The sequence below is a fragment of the Lepus europaeus genome, chromosome 7 (genome assembly GCF_033115175.1).
Source record: "Lepus europaeus isolate LE1 chromosome 7, mLepTim1.pri, whole genome shotgun sequence".
Classification (NCBI taxonomy): domain Eukaryota; kingdom Metazoa; phylum Chordata; class Mammalia; order Lagomorpha; family Leporidae; genus Lepus; species Lepus europaeus.
Genome location: NC_084833.1, coordinates 12,683,306 through 12,707,795, shown reverse-complemented (window position 1 = coordinate 12,707,795; position 24,490 = coordinate 12,683,306). Strand labels below are relative to the sequence as shown.

Genomic DNA, 24,490 nt, shown 5'->3' with positions numbered 1-24,490 from the left:
AAGAATTAGAAGAGAGAAGCTCAAAGTCTCCAAACATAATGAGGTTAGAGGGAGAGAAAAATATTGATTATTGTGACTTGATTGGAAGTGATTTGGGGTGGTATTGAGGGAGAGGTTGCAGCTTAAGTTATTTTATCAACTACACCAAAGGATATGTTCACCCTCTGTGGGTAGGGTCACCATTGTCATGAGTGCATGCCACTATTCATAATATGTGCACTTGGGCAGGCTTTTTACCTTAGATACTTTGCAAGGGGGAATAGTTCACTAAAGACAATGGGAAGTCCAATGCTTGAATATGGCCTGAGATATGTAACCTTCTTCTTTGATTGGCACATAAGAGACACAGTCTTACAAGTACAAAGAACAGAAACCCCTAAATATATTAATTGGCTTGAGTGGAACAGCAAGTTTATTATCTCTGGCCTTTGAAAAAAAAGAGTTATTTTTGCCCCCAAATTATAGTACCTCAATTCACAACAGCTAAGGTATGGAATCTGCCCAGATATCCATCAACTGATGACTGGATAAAGAAATCATGATACATATACACTATTGAATACTATTCAACCATTAAAAAGAATGAAATTCTATCTTTCACAACAAAATAGATACAATTGGAGACCACTATGATTAGTGAAATTTGTCCCAAAAAGACAAATATTGTATGTTTTCCCTGACTTACGGTAACTAATATGCAGAGTACAAAAAAGTAATATATATGAATGAAATTAACATCTTGAGATTTGATTATTGTTTATAGTCTTTGTCTATACTCCTGAGGAATGATGGCTTTTCAACATACTACTTGTTGAATTCTTTATTTAGTGGAGGACTAAGCTTATGATTATAAAGTAAATTAAAAGTATACCACTGCAAAAATCAAAAGTAAAATAATAGAGGAAGGAGGAGGAAAGGTTGGATGGAAGGAGGCTTGAGGGGGAAGTATCATTATGTTCTTAAAACTGCCTTGTGAAATTTCTTGTCTTCATTTACATTAAATAAAAAATTATTGTATCAGCCTTATCTTAGGTATTTATCCTTAATTATGTGGAGAATTTTTATTAGATTATCTTTAAATAAAATGTATTTAGAAACACTTAATAAGATGTTGATTATTTTTTCCTCAGTTGTCTTAGACCATAATTCTCTTTACTTTGGCTATATTAGCAATAACCTAAGATATCTAAATTGTATACTGGTCCTGCTTGGTTTATTAAAATTAGTAAGTACAACATTATAGAGGAAATCAAAATTGCATGATCTTAGACCAGTAAAAATTAAAAATAATGGAAAAGAAAAGTGGATAACAGAGAATTGGACAGTTTCTCAAGGTAATGATGTCATTCTGAAAATCTTTCAATTTCTATACAAATATCTGTGCTGTGGGTACTTTCACTGCATTAACCGTCTTTAGACTCTCTATATTCAGAGTACTAATGTTTTGTCCCCTCCGAAACTCACATTGAAGTTAGATTGCCATTGTACTGACATTAGAAGATGGGGCCTTTACATCATGGTTAGATCATGAAGAAGGATAATCTAGATTAATTCTGGAGGGATGGGGTTAGTAGCTACAAGAGCAGATTGTTATAAAGTAAGGCTGTCCCTCACGTATTGTCCTTTCTTCATGTGCTTGCCAGCCCTCTCCAGATTCACCTGATTTTGGATGTCCTAGTCTCCAGAATTGTGAGCCAACATACATATATTTCCTCTCTGTAAATTATTCAGTCTTGGGTATTCCACTAAAGCAACAGAAAATGAACGGACACAGAGGTTCCCAGGAAAACTCTTCACGATTTCTCCTGGATGTAATTTTCCAATTGCTTTCTCTTTTTTGCTTTTTAAATTTATTTTTGTTTAATCTCCTCCTTGTCTTGAATCAATAATAAGGCATATAGGAAAATTGAAGCATCCTATATCAGTTTAACTGAGAAACATGTATCTAAGGATTATTCCATTGTAGTTTAATAACTATAGTTAAAGACACAATTACCTTGATAAGTTCACTTTCACCATGGCCCAAAGGCAGTTCTTTTGTAATGCCTTTTCCCTGACACCAAATCATCTAGTTCCAGGTGATGTCGGGACTGATAAGGTAGTTAATAGAGAAAGGAATGGTTTTAGCTCATTTAAGATGCTATAATAGGCTAATCCTCCCCCTTGCAGCGCTAGCACACTGGGTTCTAGTCCTGGTCGGGGCACCAGATTCTGTCCCGGTTGCCCCTCTTCCAGTCCAGCTCTCTGCTGTGGCCCGGGAGTGCAGTGGAGGATGGCCCAAGTGCTTGGGCCCTGCACCCCATGGGAGACCAGGAGAAGCACCTGGATCCTGGCTTCGGATCAGTGCAATGCGCTGGCCGCAGTGCGCCGGCCGCAGCGGCCATTGGAAGGTGAACCAACGGTAAAGGAAGACCTTTCTCTCTGTCTCTCTCTCTCTCTCAATGTCCACTCTGCTTGTCAAAAAAAGAAAAAAAAATGCTATAACAGAATACCTGAGATGGGACAGTTTATAAACAGCAGAAATTTATTTCTCACGGTCCAGAAGGCTGAGTCCAAGATCAAGACCCTGTCAGGTTTGGTGTCTGGTGACACCTGGTATATGCTTCCAAGATCCCACCTTGAATGTTTTGTCTTCCAGAGGCAACAAATGCTGTGTTCTCACTTGGTCGAAAAATAGAAAGAGTGAAATTCCTCCATCAAGCCATGTCTAATGCCATTCCAGTGTGTGGAAATCTCACAACTCAATCACCTCCTAAAGAATAAATCTCTTAATACTGTTGCATTAGGGATTAAGATTCATTATGAGGCCAGTGCCGAGGCTCAATAGGCTAATCCTGCGGCTCCAGCACACTGGGTTCTAGTTCCGGTCCGGGCGCCGGATTCTGTCCCGGTTGCTCCCCTTCCAGGCCAGCTCTCTGCTGTGGCCCGGGAGTGCAGTGGAGGATGGCCCAAGTGCTTGGCCCTGCACCCCATGGGAGACCAGGAGAAGCACCTGGCTCCTGGCTTCAGATCAGCGCAGTGTGCCGGCCACAGCGTGCTGGCCGCGGCGGCCATTGGAGGGTGAACTAACGGCAAAAAGAAGACCTTTCTCTGTCTCTCTCTCTCACTGTCTACTCTGCCTGTCAAAAAAAAAAAAAAAAAAAAGATTCATTATGAATTTTGGAGGTATCAAAGACATCAAACCCCACTAGGCATCTCATAACTATTGATGCTAGGACTGAGTATATTAGCCTTGTCATCTAAGCCAGATCAATTTCTGTGATGGGATTTAAGTATGATTGGAAGTATTTCTATTTAAATGAGCTGTTGGAGAGTGGCTAATAGTATGACACTATGTAACTTTCTGAAGAAGAACAATGAGGGTCCATGAGAAAGGACAGTACTACTTAAGGCCAAGGGAGTTCACAAACCTTTGATAATTTAGTAATAAAAATTCTAATATTCTAAAATTTTGAGAAATATATAGAATCCTAAGTAACACGTGGAATTATATCAAGCTATCTAACATATGCATAATTGTAGTCCCAAAATAGAGAGGAGACATAGGACAAAACAGTAAAATTTGTCAAGTTTATTTAAAATATCAATGTACAGACCTTAGGATCCCAATTACCCCTAATAAAGATAAAACATAATGCTAGATTTGCTAATTAAATTTATGAAAACAAAAGATGATGGGAAAAATCTTAAAATCAATCAATAGCTACAATTTAGTGAAATAGTATGCTCTGCACTGTCCCTCCTCCCAGTTTCCCAGCACAGACACATTAATTGAACAACACACAAATCAATTGCCCTGTGAGAAATCCAGAGATAAATTGAAATATTCCTGCACACCAGTTGAGGCTGAAACCAATCAAAGCCAGCAGGAAAATGCGTAACAGTCTCTTGTCATGACCCCTCCCCTGCAAGCTCCTAACTCTTGGCTTCTTCCTGGAAGGAGAAGGAGCAGTCTAGGCAACTTGTTCGATAGTCTGACCTTTTAGAGGTGGCCCAAGTGACTAGTATCCGTATTTCCTGAATCTGAATGTTGAAGGAAAAGGGATCCAGACAAGGGGCTGCTAAGCACAAAAGCAGTGGTGTGGAATAACGTGCATGTCCTGGCAATAACACCTCTCCTTGTCTTAATGTAAAGGCAGCAAGCAAATCCTCCAGATCCTACTATATCCCTGGTAAGGGAAAGGCTTGGAGAGTTCATTCAACATTTTGCCTTTTCATGTGGCCACCCAATGGACTGGATTTTTTTTTAAATTAATTTATTTTATTTGAAAGGCAGAGTTAGAGAGAGGCAGAGAGAAAGAGAGAGAGAGAGTCCTTCCATCCACCTGTTTGCTCCCCAGATGGCCACAACAGCCAGAGCTGGGCTGATCCAAAGCCAGGAGCCAGGAGTTTCTTCCAGGTCTCCCACATGGGTGCAGAGGCCCAAGGACTTGGCCACCATTTTTACTGCTTTCCCAGGCCATAGCAGAGGGCTGAAACAGAAGTGGAACAGCCAGAACTTGAACTGGCACCCATATGGGATGCCAGCACTATGGGTGGTGCCAATAACCACTATGCCAAAGAGCCAGCCCCTGCCCCCCAGGACTGGATTTTTTTTTCCCTGTATCAAAGTGCTAGTGGGTCTAGCAAACTCTGGATGCGTGTGGAGTAAGGGAGCTAAGAACAAAGGTGATTGCTGGGACTAGTGTACATTCGGCCACCACAGTCCCTCCACCCTGGACCAGTATGACATAATCAGGAAAACCCAAAGCTCCTGGATTCTCCCTAGAGAAAGAAGGCTGAAACTCAAGTCCAAAATTTGGACAATTGGGGAGGCTGCCTGAGATGCTAGCTTCAGTCTTTCTTGATGGCTGGGTCCTACTGACAACAGCAGCAACATAAGACATGGTCAGTGTGCTATTGCTCCAGAGGACCCATATAGTATGACAGATGGACAATAGAGTTAGCAAGAGATTACAAACTACTGGGGGAAAAGATTGGCAAGTCCTTCTAATGAGGAATTTAGATGCCTAAGTCCAGATAAAATACTTACACAGAGAATATTTGGATGGCCATCAGAAAATCTAGCCAGGGTGATTGGTGAGGGTCTCCTTCTATGTGAAGCCAATCCATAAACTGTAAGTATGCCCCCTCCTATACTGCTGATTGCAAGTGTCTGTGCACATTGATCCACGCCTGTAGCAACATGCACAGCCTGCCCAATACTCCTTGTGTTTAGAGCTGGCTTCACAGAGGCACACAGTTCCACTGGTTCCAATCACAGGGCATGGGCACGTGATGCAGGGTGTGACTCATTTTCTGTACAATTTTGTTGGCTTTGTCTGTGTGGTTGTATAAAGGAAAGCCAAGCTTGTCCAGAGCCTCGATCTGAATGCAGATGAGGTAGGAGATGAGGCCCTGGTCTCGGTACTCAGGCACAGTGCCTCCCATCCTCAGCTCTCCAGTGTGGTCCATCAGGGACCAGGACACAGGGCTCCCCTCAGGTCCCAGCAGACAGAAGCTGGGGAAGTTCCGGATACAACGCTCTATGAATCTCTGGCTCCTCTCATTGCCACCAAAATGCCAGAATTTATTTACCAAGGCAGCATGGACAACACCCAGGGATGAACACTTAAACATCTCTTGATTACTGTGGAGAGAAAGAGAAAATGATAGCTTATCATGTCACATATACTGTGAAGGATTCAAGTTGTTTCCCCCAAAATTGTTTTAAGAGGAAATAGGAGCACAGATGAAAGTCTGGTCTCTGCAGCCAGATTGCCTGGATTTGAAATCTGATTGACTATGTGATCTTGAGCAGGTAATTCCAGTCTTTCTGTCTTTACTTCCTCTTGCAAAATATGAGAATATTAGCATCACTTCTGTCAAAAGACAGATATAAATATAAGCCATCGCACTACAAGTACCTAGGAAAATGTCACACCAACAATAATTCCATAATACTCAAGTTCCATTCTTCATATTGTGATGAATCATGTAAGATGGGGCAAGTGACATCATGCTCATTATATAGATGAGAAAAATGGTTAAAAATTAAAATAAACAAATGCCCCATAGTACATGCTAGCAAAAAGAAAAGTCAGAATCACTGTGTCAGAGTGTCCTTGGACCACTCTGTTGAAAAAATGGGAAAGCTGAGCGGCTGAGGGGGCAGTAATGTGGAGTGCAGATAATCTTAGTTAAGGGATGCTAAAGTTTGAAGCCTCCTACAGTGGGGTAAAGGAGCAACAGGAGGCATTTTGGAAAGAGTCCAGGATGTGGAATTAGGTCTACACTCAAGGCCCAGGTGTGCCCTTAGTCATTCATAGTGATAGAGCCAACTCAACATCAGAGCACGCTTTCCGGCAGCAAAATGAGATAATATCTCTTACCCTATCTATCTCACAAGGTTGACAAGGGAATCCAATGAGATTTAATGTGCTTTACCATCTAAATAGAAGTCTTCTAGAATTATTAAGAGACTCTAAATACTGAGATTTCCATATAAATTCTGTCATCAGTTTTCAATTCTACTCAGTCATAGACTAAACATCAATGGGTGAGAAGAAATTAATCATTTGTTTAATTTTCTTTATTGGAAAATTTTTTCTCTGTGAGGTTAATTCATTAAATGAATATTTATTAAGCATTTACTATGTGCCCGACACTGTTGTAGATATTGAAGGTCTATTTGTGAATATTATAGACAGGCTCCAGTCTCTGTTGGGTTTCAAATATTGTGAAAAGTATTCAAGCAACAAACACATTATATCAACACACATTATCTGAAAACAGCATGTGAGAAGTGTAATAAAGTAAATAAAAATTGGGCTTCATGGTACAGAATTATGGGGAGGGGTAGTTATAGGTAAGATGTTCTGAAAAGAACCATCAAAGGAAATGAAATTTGAGAATATTCAGGGTAAAAAGAGAAAAGCATGTGGCAATGAGAGGGAAGGATATTCTATGCATAGAAAAAGCAAATGCGATGGTCCAAGATGTGTGGATCTGTGAGAACCAAATGGCACAAAGTGAGCAAGGACAACATGAAGTCCAAGAAGTCCTGAGTGCAGATTTTCTGGAGCTTTCAAGGCCCCAGAGGAGTTTGGGTTTTATTCTACATGAGTGGGAAAACATTTGTGGCTTTTAAACAGTGATTGGTATAATCCACGTTACACTTTGGAAATTGACAGAGATTGGGAGACTCCTTCAGTAGTGAAAGATATCAGCAGTGCATAATATCTATCAAACTCACATAGCCTGGGCCAGCACTATGGTTCACTTGATTAATCCTCTGCCTATGGCGCCGGCATCCCATATGGGCACCAGGTTCTAGTCCTGGTTGCTCCTCTTCCAGTCCAGCTCTCTGCTGTGGCCCAGAAAGGCAGTGGAAGATGGCCCAAGTGCTTGGGCTCCTGCACCTGCATGGGAGACCAGGAGGAAGCACCTGGCTCCTGGCTTCGGATCAGCATAGCTCTGGCCGTAGCAGCCATTTGGGGGGTGAACCAACGGGAGAAAGACCTTTCTCTCTGTCTCTCTCTCACTGTCTAACTATCTGTCAAATAAAAAAAAAAATTAAAAAACTTACATAGCTTTGGGTCTGACAGGTTGAGGAGAGAAGTTCATTGTCTCCAGCAGCAAAGGGACCAATTTCTTGGCTGTGTTAGGCATCATATAAAGAAGACATTGTGTTCTCTTGACCTTGACAGACTTAGCAGCTGCAAGATTTTGTATTACTTCATCTAGGCTGCACTGTGTACCTAGAAGGGAGTAAATTAAGGAGAGAATCACCCGTTTAGTCACTACAAGTGGCCCAATGGATGTAAGCACCATTAGAGTCAGGCTATTTTGCTGCTTCTGTTGCCATCAACTGTTCGATCATGACCAAGCTGCTCCGAGTATATTTTCTCTTTGGCAAAACAAAATTGTACCAGAAATTCTAGCTATATCACTGTGAAATCCAAGAAGTAGAATTTCAAAAAAAGTAGTCAATCTTGTCTGTGCCTACACTATATGCCTAGATATCAATCTAAGATATCTCTTAATCCTTACATTAATTCTGTTTTGAATTCTTTTATTATTCTCATGTTTATATATAAGGAAACTAAACAATATGTAAGTTAAGTCAATTTTATCAGTATTGCAAAGCAAATTACAAGCAGAACAAGGATGACAGCCTTTGGAGTCTGTGCCCATAGTCACAGAAGGTGCTGTCTTTGGTGATCTAAGAGGCACTCTATGGCACAACCAGCTGTCATTATTATCCCAGGAATGCATGGACACAGGGAAAGCTTTGCTTTGACACACAGTTGTCTGAAAGGGATCCTAAATATGTCTTTAAAATATATCATGAATCTTCACTAACAAGAAATTACATTTGTTGAAGTTCTTTATATGAATATCCATAGTCTGCACTATTTGAATTCTACTCCACTGAGGAGGTGATGTCAGCTGGCACAGAAATGAGTCCCAGGCTGAGAGCTTGGGGTTTGGCAGAAGGAATTCAAGGTCCCCAGGGAATGTGCTTAGGATGAAAAGTGACCAGGCAGACGGAGACAAAGGAAGTCCCAGCAGCCAGACTACATTCCATCTCCTTACTTTGGATCTGCAAATGTTGCTTCCAGTTGATTATATCTGATGTGGCAAGAAATTCTTGACATTTCTTGGGATCCTTAGAATAGATTTGGTAGGTATTGGTATAGTGATCAAAGTCATCAGTCATCTCCTGTTTGAGAAACGTGAAATAAATCAAATTGCTTGTAGCAAGTGATTGCAATATCTTTGCTTAGTATTTCATTGCACTATTTCTTTTTTTTTCTTTCTTTCTTTTTTTTTTTTTTTTTTTTGACAGGCAGAGTGGACAGTGAGAGAGAGACAGGGAGAAAGGTCTTCCTTTGCCGTTGGTTCACCCTCCAATGGCCGCCACGGCTGGCGCACTGCGGCCGGTGCACCACGCTGATCTGAAGCCAGGAGCCAGGTGCTTCTCCTGGTCTCCCATGGGGTGCAGGGCCCAAGCACTTGGGCCATCCTCCACTGCACTCCCTGGCCACAGCAGAGAGCTGGCCTGGAAGAGGGGCAACTGGGAAAGAATCTGGTGCCCCGACCAGGACTAGAACCCAGGGTGCCGGCACCGCAGGCGGAGGATTCGTCTAGTGAGCCACAGCGCTGCCCTAAGTTCTTCAACACTTTTTGATATTAACTCTATCAGATATAGATTTGAAAACATTTTCCTCAATCTATAGGTTTCCATTTCATTTTATTGATTGTTTCCTTGGCTGCATGGAGGATTTTTAGTTCAGTGTAGTTCAGTGTATTTATTTGTACTTTTGTGGCCTGAAATTTTGGTGCTATATCCAAAAATATAATTGCCAAAGCTAGTGTTCAGAGTTTGTCCCATTATGATCTATCCTAGGACCATTATATTTGTAGGTCTTACAATGAAGTCTTTTGTCTATTTTGAGTTAATTTTTGCTTGTGGTACAAGGTGAGGTTCCAGGTGTATTCTTCTGTATTTGGAAATCCAATTCACCCACCACCATTTATTAAAGAGGCCACCATTTCCCCATTGTTTCCTCTTGGTACCCTTGTGAAAAATTAGTTGATCCTATACACATATATTTAGATTTATTTCTGGGTTCTCTATTGCCAGTTTGTATGCCAGTACCATAGCATTTTGATTACTATATCTTTATTATAATTTTATTTAAAAAATTTTTATTAGTATGAAGAGATCAGACTTTGTGCCTTCCATAGGTACAGTTCCAAGAAAACAACCACACCTCCCTCACTCCCCTGCTCCCCTACAACTGCTTAGCTCTCTTGCCTCTCTGCATCAGTTTTTGCAAATACATATTTTTAATCCACTCTATAGTCACAGGTTTAATTCACAACCAGTCATAAATTTCAACAAGTAAAAAATAGGAAGACCATAGTTTCACATCCAAATAAAGGAAGCACATAAACTCCTTAGACCTGGATGGCTGGGCAATCACTCTGTCTGATTTCAGAGGATCAGAGCTCCCTGACTGCCTGGGGTAGGTCATTGCCAATTAACTTTGTGCAGTTAATATGCCTGCATAGGTGGGAGTTGTAACCATTGTGGGCTAACCCCAGGCATTGATGATCTTGGAAGAGAGGAGGTGAGATTTTGATTACAAGTGTGAACACACCTCCCTGATGCTGACAATAGAAGAGATCAACCACGCCCAACTTGGATGTCACCGTGAATTTTCACCCCACCCTTGAACACTGGCCACACCCAACACATGCCTCTGGATATCCATTGAAAGAGCAGATACTCACTAAGCCAGAGAGGCATAGTTCAAAGATAAAATGCATAGAGGATGGGAGAGGGAGTGGGAGAAGGGATGGCTGCAGTTGGGAGGGAGGTTATGGGGGAAAAAGCCACAACAATGAAAAAGTTGTACTTTGTAAATTTACATGTATTAAAAAAATAATAAAATAAAATAGCTTACTAAGAGCTCTAAAAAAAAAAAAAAAAGACCCAACAAGTACTTCCACAAATGCAAAAAATAAATGTGGAAATACAAGAATCAAGAACAGGGAAGACAACGTGATTCCCCAAAAGGAACACACTTCAATATTAGAATGTGAAGATGAAGATATTGATGGAATGCCTGAAAGTGAATTCAAAAGAATGATCATATAATTACTCAGAAATGCAGAGAAAAAAATTTATGAGATAAAGAAACCCATACACTAATTGGAAGAAAAATTTTGCTGAGACTGAGATATTGAATAGAACTGAAATATTAGAAATGAGGAATTAATATGCCAAATACAAAATACAGTGGAAAGCCTCAACCACAGACTTGGGAAGACAGAAAAAAGAAAACCTGAGCTAGAAGACAAATTCTTGGAAATATCTCAGTCAGACAAAAAAAAAAAAAAAAAGAAAAAACTGAAAATAGTGGTCATGATTTATGGTATACTATCAAACAACCAAACATATGCGTCATAGCAGTTGCTAAAGGCATGGAAACAGAAAACGGACTAGAAGGTCTATTCAGAGAAATGATAGCAGAAAAGTTCCCTACTTTGGAGAAGGAAAAGGAAAAAATCAGAAAAGATCTTCACCCGACACATTATAGCCAACTTTCAACAGTAAAGCATAAACAAAAGATTCTAATAACTGCGCTAGAGAAATAGTTTCTTTTGTTGTTTTGTGGTTGAGACTTACATAAACTATCACCTCTCTTCCAGTAATTCTGCTCTATCTCAATTTCTTACAATTATCTCACAAGAACAATTTCTTAAAACAATAACATAGATGTTTTTCTATGCTTTAACATATTTTCATGCCATGTTGTAATTTATATCCTTATTTTTGTTTTCCTCCAGACTGTGAGCTTCCTGGGGGCAGAGATTATCATTAATGATCTGTCTCTGTTTCCCCTGCATTAATACTATTGATAGGGACATTATAGCACACAGAAAAAAAAAGATCACAGCATCACCTTTATTATACTTCTAGCAACTTACCTGCTCTTGAGGACAGACAATCAATGTATTAAAATCAGGCCACTTGTCCACCAAGGCCTTTAGATTGAATGGGTTTCCATGATACATGTGGAAGATAGTTCCATAAGCCTATGAAATTTAAACAAAGTGGGAGGATTAGCACATTATGCAGGGACTGTAAAACACCTTGTGTTTGACCAGGCTTACATCTGTGAAATTAGGGCAAATAGATCATAGAGTCCTCAAATTGTCCTCAGATTCTATTTTATTACATCAAATGGAAATAGGTTTTTGGATCAAACCACGAGAGTATTATACAAATAAATAAAGTTCATAATTCCTATAAGTGAAATGAACAAATTAAAAGCATCACATAGTACTCTATAAATATGTACAATTTAATGAATCAGTTAAAAGAAGAAAACAAACAAATGATCCACTCTTACATTGTATAACTTAGTATGTCTTCCCACTACTTCCATTTATTTACATATACACCCAATTCTGTAAACAATGAGATTATCTAAAATATGTTATTTAAAATCTACCTTTTCTCACACACACTTTGGGCATAGTTATATGTCTACATAATCATGCTTAATGATTACATAATATTAATTATGTTAACGTATTCTGACTCAATTTTCTACCTTCAATTGCCTGTCATTTCTATTTTGTCTAACATTTAGTTTAGGTTACTTTTTCAAAGAGCATTTTTGGTATACATCTTTGTAGCTATGCCTGTTGTTCCAAATTTTAGATGAAGAATTTTAGAAGAATTCTGGACCAAAGGTCAGTATGTATTTATCCAGATTACCTTCTGGAAAGGTTGAATCAGATCCTGCCTATCTAAAAACTAGAAAGAACATAGTATTAAAGCTATAAGTCTGGTGATGAAAGTCCTTTGTGGTTTGATGAAATATTTATGAAATGTTTGTTCATCTCTTATCAGGCATGTTATTATTTAGGAAGAACAAATTAAACATTAATGTGTAAGTTTAGTTAATTTTGCAACTCTGAAAAAATGTTCACTGTTATAAAACATACTTGATGGAAGGACACAGGAAATGTTTCCTAAGTTATCACACAGCAAAGAACATACTGTATTCAAATGTTAGCATTGCTACTCACTCTTGGTGTGATGCTAGTCAAGTCACATAAAAGCTTTCATTTATCCCTTAGTTGCAAGGTAATAATATACCCACCTTGCATCAAGGCAATGAAAACTAAATGCCATATGACAAAAGTGAGTGCCTGCACAGATGCCAAGTGGATGCTACCATCTCCTTTCCACTCTTCTGTGCAGCTGCTGGGCCTTTTTCTCCCCAAAATGCTGCATTCTTACCTTTAGGGACTCAGGAAGGCTCTTTCTCAAGGACTTTTCTAGCATCTGCAGCAACTGTGGTTTCTGCAAATGGATCATCTCGGCAGGTACCTTAGGTTAAAGAGAGGATCAAGATATCAAAGAACAAGAGCAACCGGAAGACATTTGGATAGTTTGTTGTTTTAGCCACTAGCCTGGCCTCCATTTCTGGTGGTTCACTGGTTCCCCATTAACTAAATTTCCAAATTTCTCACTACTTCCAACAAAACTTAAGACTGGTTTAAGTACAAGTGCTTTCCTCTGAAATTATTTTTCATATAATTTTTTAACTTTTTAAAAATATTTCTTTTTTTTTAACCATCTCAAATTTCACTTTATTATCATCAACAGTGTTTTTAAGAATTGGACTAAGTGCATTTTTATTTTTTACAACTTTATTATTTGATTATACTCACTGTAGAAAACCGTGAAGATACAGAAAGATTCAAAGAAAATAAAAATTACCCAGTATCTCCTCCCCCAAATACAATAAAAGATTTTGTATACTTCTAGTCTTTCTGTACATTAACATGGCATTTTAAAACAAGTACTGTAAAATGCTTACATAGTTTTTTCACTTTATATTATAGAATGGTCACTTCTTTTAGATATCAAATATTATGTGAAAACATGATTTTCAGTTGACTGCTTCACAGTTAAACCACAACTTATTTCCAATTGCTGAATATTCATACTATTTTGAAAATCAGCTATAACTAATCCTATTAAAATTCTTATTTATATATGTATATAATTTCTGAAAGATAAATTCCTAAGAGAATGCACAAAATAAAATGCCTATATATTTTTGAGCCTGTTGATACATTTTACCAAACTGCCCTCCAAAGATTGCACCAATTTACAGTCACATCAATAAGTAGCCAGAGTCCCATTTCTTCTTCACCGTCTTTGGCAACGTAGGAAACCAGTTATTATTTCCCAGCCTTTACTGCTGCAAATTTAATAGGCAGAGGGAAGAATGGTATCTTGCTTAATTCTAAAATGTACGGTTTTTACCCACATGTGGACGGGGCACTTGCTTTTTCTGCCATGTTGTGAAGTAGTCTAGGTCTTCCAGGAGGAGTCTTGAGCATCTGCAGTGTACTCTCTTTCCTACAGGTGTTTTTCTCTCCCAGGCAAGTGCATGAAAGCTGCATGTCTTTCTCAGGATTTTTTTTTTCCAAGTTAAGCAGCAATTCCCACGATGACAGGAACTAGAAAGTCACCTTTTTTCTAGGCAGCCGTGCTATTTTAATGTCTTGGTAATAAAACAGAAAACTGGGCCATATTCTTCAGGTTATGGAGGGTTTCGGACCATTCTGTGGACCCTATCTGAGGTATGGTGGTGAGGAGCAAACTTTTGGCTTTATTGGCATTTTCTTTCAGGATCTTTAAGACCCGGTCCACTGAAACTGCTTCCTCGTGCTCCTTCCAGCAATCATAATCTGTTGCCATGGCAATACTTGCATAGCAAATTCCAGCCTCTTCGGCAAGAACCACCTCTGGAACAGTGGTCATATTGATAACATCCGTTCCCCAGGTGCGGAACATGAAGCTTTCTGCCCGGGAGCTAAATCGAGGTCCTTCAATTGTGACCATTGTCCCCTTTGATTGGCACCGGAGTCCAAGCTTCTTAGCAGTCTCTATGAGGACCTCTCTTGTTTTGGGGCAAAATGGCTCAGCCATTGGAATATGGCATACTCCTCTGGCACAGGAATGACTTCCATCATAGAAGGTCTGAGGCCTTGTCATGGTCCTGTCGATGAACTGATCAATAATGACGATATCGCCGGGCTGAATCTCCTCCCTCAAGGAGCCACAAGCTGTGGTCACTATGACATGTGTACAACCCTCCTCCTTCAAAGCCCAGATGTTTGCCTGGTAGTTGACTTTGGAAGGCATGATGGTGTGCTGCCTCCCATGCCTGGCAAGGAGGACGCAATGAACATTTTTTATTTTCCCCAAAATTAAGGCATCGGATGGCTTGCCAAATGGAGTATCCACATATTTTTCAGTTCTTCCTTCTAAAATTTCTGGATCATCCAGGCCTGTTCCACCAATTATTCCAATCTTCACGGCGGCGGTGGTGGCGGCACCCGAGGCCATGTCTGCGCGGGGCAGGAGACTGCGGCGGGCGCTCGCGCCGGGCCGCGAGCAGGCGGAGTGCGCGGCGCGCCAATATTTCTATATTTTTATTATTTATTTATGGTTCACCTCACAGATGGCCACAAAAGCCACGACTTGGCCAAGCAGAGCCAGGAACCAAGAGTTTCATCTGTGTCTCCCATTTGGGTGGAAGAGGCCCAAGCACTTGGGCCATCTTCTGCTGCTTTTCCCAGGCCATTAGCAGGGAGCTGGTTCAGAAGTAGAGCAGCTGGGACGTGGACCAGTGCCCATATGGGATGCTGGCATCACAGGTGGCAGCCTTATCAGCTATGCCACAACGCTGGCCCCTGGAATTTTATTTTTTGTTTTTATGCCACCAAGAACTTCAATAATTAAGGATGTACTGATATTAACAATCTCTGAGCATGCATGAGCATATTTTGAGATTAATTTCTATTCTTGACAAGCCTCACTGTGCCACTTATAAGTTGAATGTCATTGGACAAGTTATTTAATATCATCACCTTGGTTTCATGATCTGTAGAGGGTAATGACTATAGTTTCTTTCCCAGAGAGTAGTTGAGACAAACAAACCAATACATGAAAGGTAGGTTTTTTTACTGTTGTTCTATTTTTGCTTTTAAATAATTTTTAGTTGTTCAAGAGAATAGATTTCATGTATTTCATAGATATAGTACTATGAAGATAACCACAAATCCTACCCTCCCCTAAGCCTCCTTCCTTCCTTCTCTTTTTTTCCTTTAATTTCTGCAATAACATAATTTCAATTTACTTTATAATCACAGGTTTAATGCACATTTAACCATAATGTTTAACAAGTAAAAAATAGAAAAATCACTATTATAAAGGAGTGTAGATAAGGGCTATAAACAATAATCAAATCATAAGATATCAGTTTCATTCTTATATATTTTTAGTATTCTGTGTTAACTACCACATATATTTGTCTTTTGGGGACTGGCTTATTTCACTAAGTATAATGGTCTTCCATTGCATCCACTTTGTTGCCAAAAACAGGATTTCATCCTGTTTTACAGCTGAGTACTTTTCCATATCACATATATACCACATTTTCTTTATCCAGTCATCAATAGATGGATATCTGGGTTGATTCCATATCTTAGCTATGGTGAATTGAGCTGCAATAAACAGGGGGGTACAGATCACTCTTTCATATGCTGATTTGATTTCCTTTGAGTAAATTCTCAGGAGTGGGAACGTTGGGTCATACTGTCTATGGAAGATGTTTTGAAAGCATATGAGATGCGGTAAGCACTTAATGATTGTGATTGCTACTACTCTTTTTTTTTTTTTTTTTTTTTTTTGACAGGCAGAGAGAGAGAGAGAGAGAGAAAGGTCTTCCTTCCGTTGGTTCACCCCCTAGTGGCCACTGCGGCTGGCGTGCTGCTGCCGGCACACCACACTGATCCAAAGCCAGGAGCCAGGTGCTTCTCCTGGTCTCCCATGTGGGTGCAGGGCCCAAGCACTTGGGCCATCCTCCACTGCACTCCCGGGTCACAGCAGAGAGCTGGCCTGGAAGAGGGGCAACTGGGACAGAATCTGGGGCCCCAACCGGGACTAGAACCCAGGGTGCAGGCGCTGCAGGCGGAGGATTAGCCTATTGAGCCGTGGCGCTGGCCTACTCTTTTTTTTATTATTGTCATTAGCAGAAGAACTAGTCAGCCCATATTGCATTTAAAAAAAAAAGACCCACCAAGTATCCTTTCCTATGCATTACAATGTGCTGTGGATTTGAAACAAGGTAAGAAGGATTAAATGGGAGTAATACATGTAATGTGGTATACCACAAATGAGAACTCTAAGTCTTTGGCCTAATGCCTAGCTTTAGTAGCATTCTATATATGTCAGTAATTTTTAACAATTGTCAGCATTACAAGCAAAGCATATGTTTTCTTGTTGCTAGGGCCAAAAACAAAACAAAAACAGAAAATTCTTTTCCTGTGAGTCCCCAATATTAGGAACCTAACAATGATGCAGTGCAGTATTTCCAAGCTTGATTACGTGTAATGGAAACCTGAGAATTGAAGAAAATGAGAAAAGTAAAGGAAATGCAGGCTTTATATGACTTGACTAGATGCACATCAATAGTGAGAAGCAATTGAGATATTTGAATCCTGTTTGGCCTTTGATGGCAGGGACCAATCACTGAAGACATCACCTGCTGCCTTGTAAGCAGCAGGAAGCTGGATTTGAGAGTAGAGGTAGGACTCAAACACAGGCGCTCTGAAATGGGATATAGGAATCCAAACCAGGGATGTAATCACCACCAAACATCTATCCCATACATTCTTTTTTTTTTTATTAAACTTTTATTTAATGAATATAAATTTCCAAAGTATAGCTTATGAGTTACAATGGCTTCCCCCTTCCCATAACTTCCCTCCCGCCTGCAACCCTCCCCTTTCCCGCTCCCTTTCCCCTTCCATTCATGTAAAGATTCATTTTCAATTCTCTTTGTATACAGAAGATCAGTTTAGTATATATTAGTTAAAGATTTCAACATTTTGCCCATATAGCAACATAAAGTGAAAAAACTACCATTGGATTACTAATTATAGCATTAAATAGCAATGTACAGCACATTAAAGACAGAGATCCTACATAATTTTTTTTTCAAATTAATTAATTTTCTATGCCATTTCCATTTTAACACCAGGTTGTTGTTTTTTTTTTTTTTCATTTCCAATTCTCTTTATATACAGAAGATCACTTCAGTATATAATTAGTAAAGACCTCATCAGTTTGTGCCCACACAGAAACGCAAAGTATAAAAATACTGTTTCAGTACTAGTTATAGCATCACTTGGCTTTAGACGACCCATTACGGACAGATCCCACATGGGGTGTAAGTACACAGTGACTCCTGTTGCTGACTTAACAATTTGACACTCCTGTTCATGGCGTCAGTAATCTCCCTAGGCTCTAGTCATGAGTTGCCAGGGCTATGGAAGCCTTTAGAGTTCGCTGACTTTGATCTTATTCCGATAGGGTCACAGTCAAAGTGGAAGTTCTCTCCTCCCTTCGGAGAAGGGTACCTCCTTCTTTGATGGCCCCTTTCTTTCCACTGGGATCTCACTCACAGAGATCATTCATTTAGGTCTTTTTTTTTTTTTTCCATGATATCTTGGCTTTCCACGCCTGCTATACTCTCATGGGCTCTTCAGCCAGATCTGAATGTCTTGAGGGCTGATTCTGAGGCCAGAGTGTTGTTTAGGACATCTGCCATTCTATGAGTCTGCTGTGTATCCCACTTCCCATGTTGGATCTTTCTCTCCCTTTTTGATTCTATCAGTTAGTATTAGCAGATACTTGTCTTGTTTGTGTGATCTCTTTGACTCTTAGACCTATCAGAGCTATCAATTGTGAGCTGAAATTGTTCACTTGGACTAGTGCGATGGCATTGGTACATGCCATCTTGATGTATCCCATACATTCTTGAGACTAGTTTTCACTCAGAAGATCCATGTTATTCCTATGTGTCGTTCATTTTAATTGTTGACTATTGTTACATGGCACAGATATATCACAGACTGTTTACCCATTGCCAGTTGAATGACACTTGGTTGTTTCTAGATTTGGTGATTATGAACAAAGTTGCCACCAAAAATCCACATACAAATCTTTGTGTGCCTGTATGCTTTTAATAATATTGAAGTGCATTTCCAGAGTCATATGCTAACTGTATGTTTAACTTTTTAAGAAACTGTCTGTTCTACATTCTCATTGTATTGTATGAGAGTTCCATTTGCTCCACATTATCTCCAACACAGCTACAGATAATTCTTCTCATGCAGCCATAGTCAAGAATCATTGAGAGAGGTAGGGCAAATTCTCCAACAGTACCTTTCCAATATGTGTGGCAAGAATATTCATAAAGCTACTTTGCAAAACAAAACAAAAGGCTAAGGACAAAGTGTTTTCCATTAGATGCAATTCTCTGAAGAATTCATGGTGCTTCCGCCTTGCGGCGCCGGCACACTGGGTTCTAGTCCCGGTCGGGGCACCGGATTCTGTCCCGGTTGCCCCTCTTCCAGGCCAGCTCTCTGCTGTGACCCGGGAGTGCAGTGGAGGATGGCCCAAGTGCTTGGGCCCTGCACCCCATGGGAGACCAGGATAAGTACCTGGCTCCTGCCATCGGATCAGTGCGGTGCGCTGGCCGCAGCGTGCCAACCGCGGCGGCCATTGGAGGGTGAACCAACGGCAAAAGGAAGACCTTTCTCTCTGTCTCTCTCTCTCTCTCACTGTCCACTCTGCCTGTCAAAAAAAATAAATAAATAAATTAAAAAAAAAAAAAAAAGAATTCATGGTGCTGAACTTAACTTAACTTAACTTAACCCAAGGCCTGTGACTCTGGGAAACAAAGAGGTTAGAGAAATCCCTCCAGCCCCTCTCTGAAGTGGCCTTCTGCAAGGACCACACCCTCCCCACATGACTTTGACAGGACTCACACATGTTCTTTTTTATCTACGACAAGGTCAAAGAATGAGATTCTCCAAATTCCCACTCTTTGTCTCATAGAGTAGTGGGCCCGTTAGCCCTCATGAGTAAACAAAGATGGATGGTCTCTCCTGCCCCTCCCCAAAGCTGAGTCAGCATTAATCTCTGCTCAGTAACCACTACCAGGAAAATTAAAATTTCAGGTAAAAGATTTTTTGGTCTACTATTATCAGTATCGCCATCCTGTCATCCCACCCCCTCCATACTGTGTTCTCTCCATCCCTGTTTCTTCACTAAGAATGGTTAACTACACTGTTGATCCTCACTGACCCATTGGAACAAAGTGCTTGTTAGCCAACCTGCTTAAACTTTAGTTACCTTTTCTCCTCCCCCTCAGGACTCTGAACTTTGGCTCATTTTCATCCTTGGCTAAAACTGGCATGCAGAAAGATTTTCTTTTCTATGAAGAAAAACACTGCATACACTTGCTTACCTCCCCCTATAAAAGAACAGATCTTATCTTCCCAACCTTTCAGATATCTGTCTATTAATCTAGAAATTATCCATATTGAAATTCTCCTTCTTCCTGTTATTTTTCTAACTCTGACAAGACTTTGAAATGAAATTTGCCATGACCTAAGACTGGGTCTCCTTTATTTAAAAATAAACTGATACAGTTTCAATATTAAATTCACTTTTGTAATCAGTGTAGAAACCAAGCATCAATCCTTATTCATTCATCCATCCTGATTCTTGCATTCAGTAAATCAAGATTGAGAACTTGCTGCAGTGACTTTGTAAGGTGTCACCTTGGTTAGCCTGAACAACATTTCCTGGAATTCTTTTCCCCAAGAGTGATTGCTTTGGGAGGTTTGGGGGAGGGGAGAATTGAAACAGCAGCTATATTTGCAGTTCACCTCAGTTTCTCTTTCACCCGGCCACTTGTATTGTCCAACTTCACAATAGAGGAATGTATGAAGACACTCATTCGACCAAGGCCAGAGTCAGCAGGGATGGGCATGGTTTCAATCTATCTCTGTTTGCTCTTTCCCACTTTAATTCCATCTTCCCTTCCCCACCGTTTCCCATGTGTACTTCAATCTCCAGAATCAAACTTGAAGAAATAACCTTATAAAACTGTTGAAGTAGACTACATAGTTGCATAAGATTGAATCCCTATTACAGGTTTCTTGCTTTTGCATCTCTGTTAGGATCTCTACTGATGCACTTTCCCTGAACAACTCTCTGAGGAATTGTGAGCTCAGAATAAACTATCATCAACATGTTAATAAGGGAAATTAATCAGTCAGATAACTAGTAAACACCATACAGAAAGGACTAAATTTTTTTACATATTTGCAAAGCAGTGCTATAGATTTTATGAAATTTCAAAGGAGCCTTTTTGGTATGAAACATTTTCATGTGGTCTAAAATATATCATGGGGTGGATATTTGGTACTGTTGTTAAGATGGCTTGGGACACCACATCCTATGTCAGAATGCCTGGATACAGGTTCCAGCTCTGCTTCCAATTGTAGCTTCCTGTTATATCTCATACCCTCAGAGAGAGCAAACAATGGCCTGTGTGCTTGAGTCCCTGCCACCCACATGAGAGAAATAGATTGGCTTCCAGACTCCCAGCTTTGGCCTAGCCCAGCCCTGTTGTAGGCAGGGAGTAAACCAGTAGATACATTTATCTCTCTCTCTCTCCCTCTCCCTCTCCTTCTCCCTCTCTCTCTCCCTCCACATTTCTCTGCCTTTCCAAATGGAATGCTGACATCACAGGAGGAGGCTTGACCACAATGCCAGTCCCAATAAAATTAATTTTTCTGGGTGCAATGTCTGTGATGTCCACTTCCTCATATGGGCACCTTATAAGCATGTCCTGGCTACTCCACTTCCAATTCAGCTCTCTGCTAATAGCCTGGGAAAAGCAGAGGAAGATGGCTCAAGGGTTTGAGCTCTGGATGAAGCTCCTGGCTCCTAGCTTTGACCTGGCTCAGCACTGGCCATTGTAGCCATCTGGGGAGTGTACCAGTGCATGGAGGATTCTCTCTCTCTCTCTCTCTCTCTCTCTCTCTCTCTCTCTCTCTCTCCCTCTCCCTCTCTCTCTCTGTAACTGTGACTTTCAAAATAAATATTTTTATAAAGATTGCATTTTTCACTCACTTTGTCAAATTGGAATTATCAGAAGAATTGGTGGACTAAATACAATGGCAAGAGTTCTGCCTAAGCTCTGTGAGATTTCACAAGAAGGAGGTGTTACTTCTACGTGGAAGCTTACAGAGTTCCTAAAGAAACCTGGAGTGGAACGGGTCATGGAAGAGAGAATGGTGTTAAGGGGTAGATGACCTGCCACACTCCTGGTGAACACTATCTGTCTCTGTGTTAGGAACTGTGGAGAAAAGTCATCTTGTTAGACTTGATGGGACACAAATTTTAGATTTGAAATATCCTGTCTACCTCAGGAGCAAGTCACTGTTGTCCAAACTGGATTACCTCTCTTCTACTTCCTGCTTCCCTAAGTGTTTCCTGATCATATGCTGATGATTGTTTAAATGATGCCTTGCCTATCATCAGTGTCCATGAACTTGGTTTATCAACATTGGGGCACTAACTTCAGCAGAGTCTCTAATCACTTTGGCTTCCCAATTCTCTAGTCACTGTGTTCAGAGCCTTTTGCTCTTTAGTTTCCAACACTGATATTTTGGAATGATCATTAGACTCTGCACCTGGAGAATTTGTGCTGAAATTTATTTTTATTGGCTTGTTATAAAAAATCCCACTAGATTTTTTGCTCTTGTTTTAACATGTTGAGGAATGCTTGGTCTACTAACTGCTTTGAGTTTTCCATGTGTTTACCCTGAATCAGGTTTGTTTTTGTTTTGTTTTGTTTTTGTCATCAGTCTTCAGGTAACACTACGCCTTTCACTTGACCTTTATTTTCTTTTATATTTTAAGAGGAGAAAAGTGTCAATCATAACGACTGAGGCAGTCATTGTATCCTGATGGTAGCTGCAAGGGGCAGCATCTTCACTTGTGGAGATTCACTTGGTTTCTGTAAATTGCTTTCTTTAAAAATCATCAGAGGGGCCTGTGCTATGGCATAGCAAGTAAAGCCACCACCTGCAGTGCAGGCATCCCATATGGGCACTGGTTCGAGACCCGGCTGCTCCTCTTCTGATCCAGTTCTCTGCCATGGCCTGAGAAAACAGTGGAAGATGGTCCAAGTGCTTGGGCCCCTGCACCCACGTGGGAGAGCTGGGAAAAGTTCCTGACTCCTGGCTTTGGATTGGCCCAGCTTCAGCCATTGTAGCCATTTGGAGAATGAACCAGGAGATGGAAGATCTCTTTCTGCCTCTGCCTCTCTATAACTCTACCTTTCAAATAAAATAAATAAATCTTTAAAAAAAATCATCAGAGTCTGGTATATTAGTCTCAACTGTTCCTCTTCCACAGAACACCCTGTCAGCACAGGATCTGCTGTAACACCTTTGGCTTTTCTTTATTTTACACTCTACTGCTACACTATCTTCAAAATTCAGTTTTGATTGTTTCATCAAAGTTCTACTGGAATATCAGTTTTTCCTTATCTGTTCCCTCCATTGTCCCTCAATCCAAGAAAATAAGGCATTCTTTTTTCCTACACTCCCCTAGAATTATGTACATACTTCAATCACGTAATTTGCTACAGTAGATTACACTTTGCCCTCTGTGCAGGTCCTCAAGTTATATATTCATTTATTCCCACACTGTGTCACATTTAAAAACTCAATAAATGTCTGTTTAATGATTGCATGTAAGAGTTCTTTGAATTGAAATAAAGACTTAGTCATGTCACTTAAACACAACAAAGGTTTATGCATTCACACACGTCAGATATGGTCCGAATGCTGATGTCCCCCAGAATTCATATGTTGAAATCATAATCCCTGGGGTGATAATACCAAGCCTTTTGGGATCAGGTCATGAGGGCCTTTTTTTTTTATAAAGAATTATTTTATTTATTTGAAAAACAGAGTTACAAAGAAAAGTAGAGCCAGAGAGAGAGAGAGAGAGAGGTCTTCCATTCTGCTGGTTCACTCCCCAAATGACCAATGGCCAGAGCTGAGCTGATGCAAAGCCAGGAGCCAGGATCCAGGAGCTTCCTCCAGGTCTCCCATGAGGGTTCAGGGGCCCAAGGGCTCGGACCATTTTCCACTGCTTTCCCAGGCCATAGCAGAGAGCTGGATCGGAAGTGGAGCAGCCGGGACTCAAATTGGTGACCATATGGGATGCTGGCGTTGTAAGCTGGGACTTTAACCCACTGTGCCACAGCACCAGCCCCCATGAGGGCCTTTTCCACCAGGTGAGGTTGCAGCAGAAAATAACCATCTCTAATCAGGAGATGGGTCCTCACCAGACAACGACTCTGCCAATGTCTTCATATTGGACTTCTTAGCCCCCAAGAACTGTCAGAAATAAATTTCTGTTTTTGATAAGCCACCCAGTTTGCGGGGTTTTGTTATAGCACAGTGGATGAAAGCAAAATACCTACAGAAAGTCAGCTATATATTGCATATTGCATATGGGAATTTGTATCAGATACTTCTTTAAGCATACTATTCTGTATACAGTAAGTACCTGATAAAAGTATACAGTAGGTGCCTAATAAAGAAGAGATTTCTTTTACTCAGCATAATTCTTAGCAAACATAAACTCAATAATTCTTATCCAGATCCTACAGGAACATTTTGATTCATCCCACTTTAATGGGGAAAGCAAAAGGAGATAAGAGGTCCCAGAATATAATTCTCCTCTGGTCTCACCTGCAAAGCTGTCTTCTCATTCAGTCTCTGCACAAGTCCCTAGGAAAACACAGGAGGAGGCAGCGGACTACTGCGGAAGATGAGCTACCTCAGTAGGTACAGTGATCTTGAAGGGTGTACTTTGATCCTTGATCCTTGATCCATGCTCTCCAGAAATCTCTGAGCTTAGTGGAACACCTGCACTAAGCCGCTCAGCCTTTGGACAGCAGGGGGCGCCCTCAAGCCTCTCCCCTCATCCCCTCTTCAGGGAGGTGGTTCTATCAGGTTGACTGAC

At 40.5% G+C, this 24,490-nt stretch overlaps 2 protein-coding genes across 3 annotated transcripts; both read right to left on the bottom strand.

The window, feature by feature from the left end:
• Positions 1 to 5,158: 5,158 nt before the first annotated feature.
• On the bottom strand, positions 5,159 to 24,355 carry LOC133764197 (glycine N-phenylacetyltransferase-like). Of its 2 annotated transcripts, XM_062197871.1 has the most exons (6): positions 24,217 to 24,355; positions 12,806 to 12,895; positions 11,482 to 11,589; positions 8,578 to 8,704; positions 7,568 to 7,739; positions 5,159 to 5,629 (listed from the first exon to the last, which is right to left on the bottom strand). In XM_062197871.1, the coding sequence occupies exons 2-6, from the start codon at positions 12,881 to 12,883 to the stop codon at positions 5,227 to 5,229; spliced, it is 888 nt and encodes a 295-aa protein (XP_062053855.1). In that variant the 5' UTR covers positions 12,884 to 12,895; positions 24,217 to 24,355; the 3' UTR covers positions 5,159 to 5,226. The 2 variants fall into 2 exon arrangements, with proteins under 2 accessions (XP_062053855.1, XP_062053856.1); XM_062197872.1 differs by lacking the exon at positions 12,806 to 12,895.
• LOC133764196 (S-methyl-5'-thioadenosine phosphorylase-like) lies at positions 13,206 to 14,988 on the bottom strand. Its single transcript, XM_062197870.1, has one exon. It carries the CDS (start codon positions 14,927 to 14,929, stop codon positions 14,075 to 14,077), a length of 855 nt encoding a protein of 284 aa, XP_062053854.1. The 5' UTR covers positions 14,930 to 14,988; the 3' UTR covers positions 13,206 to 14,074.
• Positions 24,356 to 24,490: the final 135 nt, after the last annotated feature.

Excerpts from the sequence above, each read along its gene's own strand:
- LOC133764197 (XM_062197871.1), bottom strand. The coding sequence starts at position 12,883 with ATGATCCATTTGCAGAAACCACAGTTGCTGCAGATGCTAGAAAAGTCC. Across the intron at positions 11,590-12,805 it reads GCCTTCCTGAGTCCCTAAAG|GCTTATGGAACTATCTTCCA; the intron begins GTAAGAATGCAG and ends TAAATTTCATAG. Across the intron at positions 5,630-7,567 it reads CCTGTCAGACCCAAAGCTAT|TAATCAAGAGATGTTTAAGT; the intron begins GTAAGTTTTTTA and ends TTCTCTCCACAG.
- LOC133764196 (XM_062197870.1), bottom strand. The coding sequence starts at position 14,929 with ATGGCCTCGGGTGCCGCCACCACCGCCGCCGTGAAGATTGGAATAATT.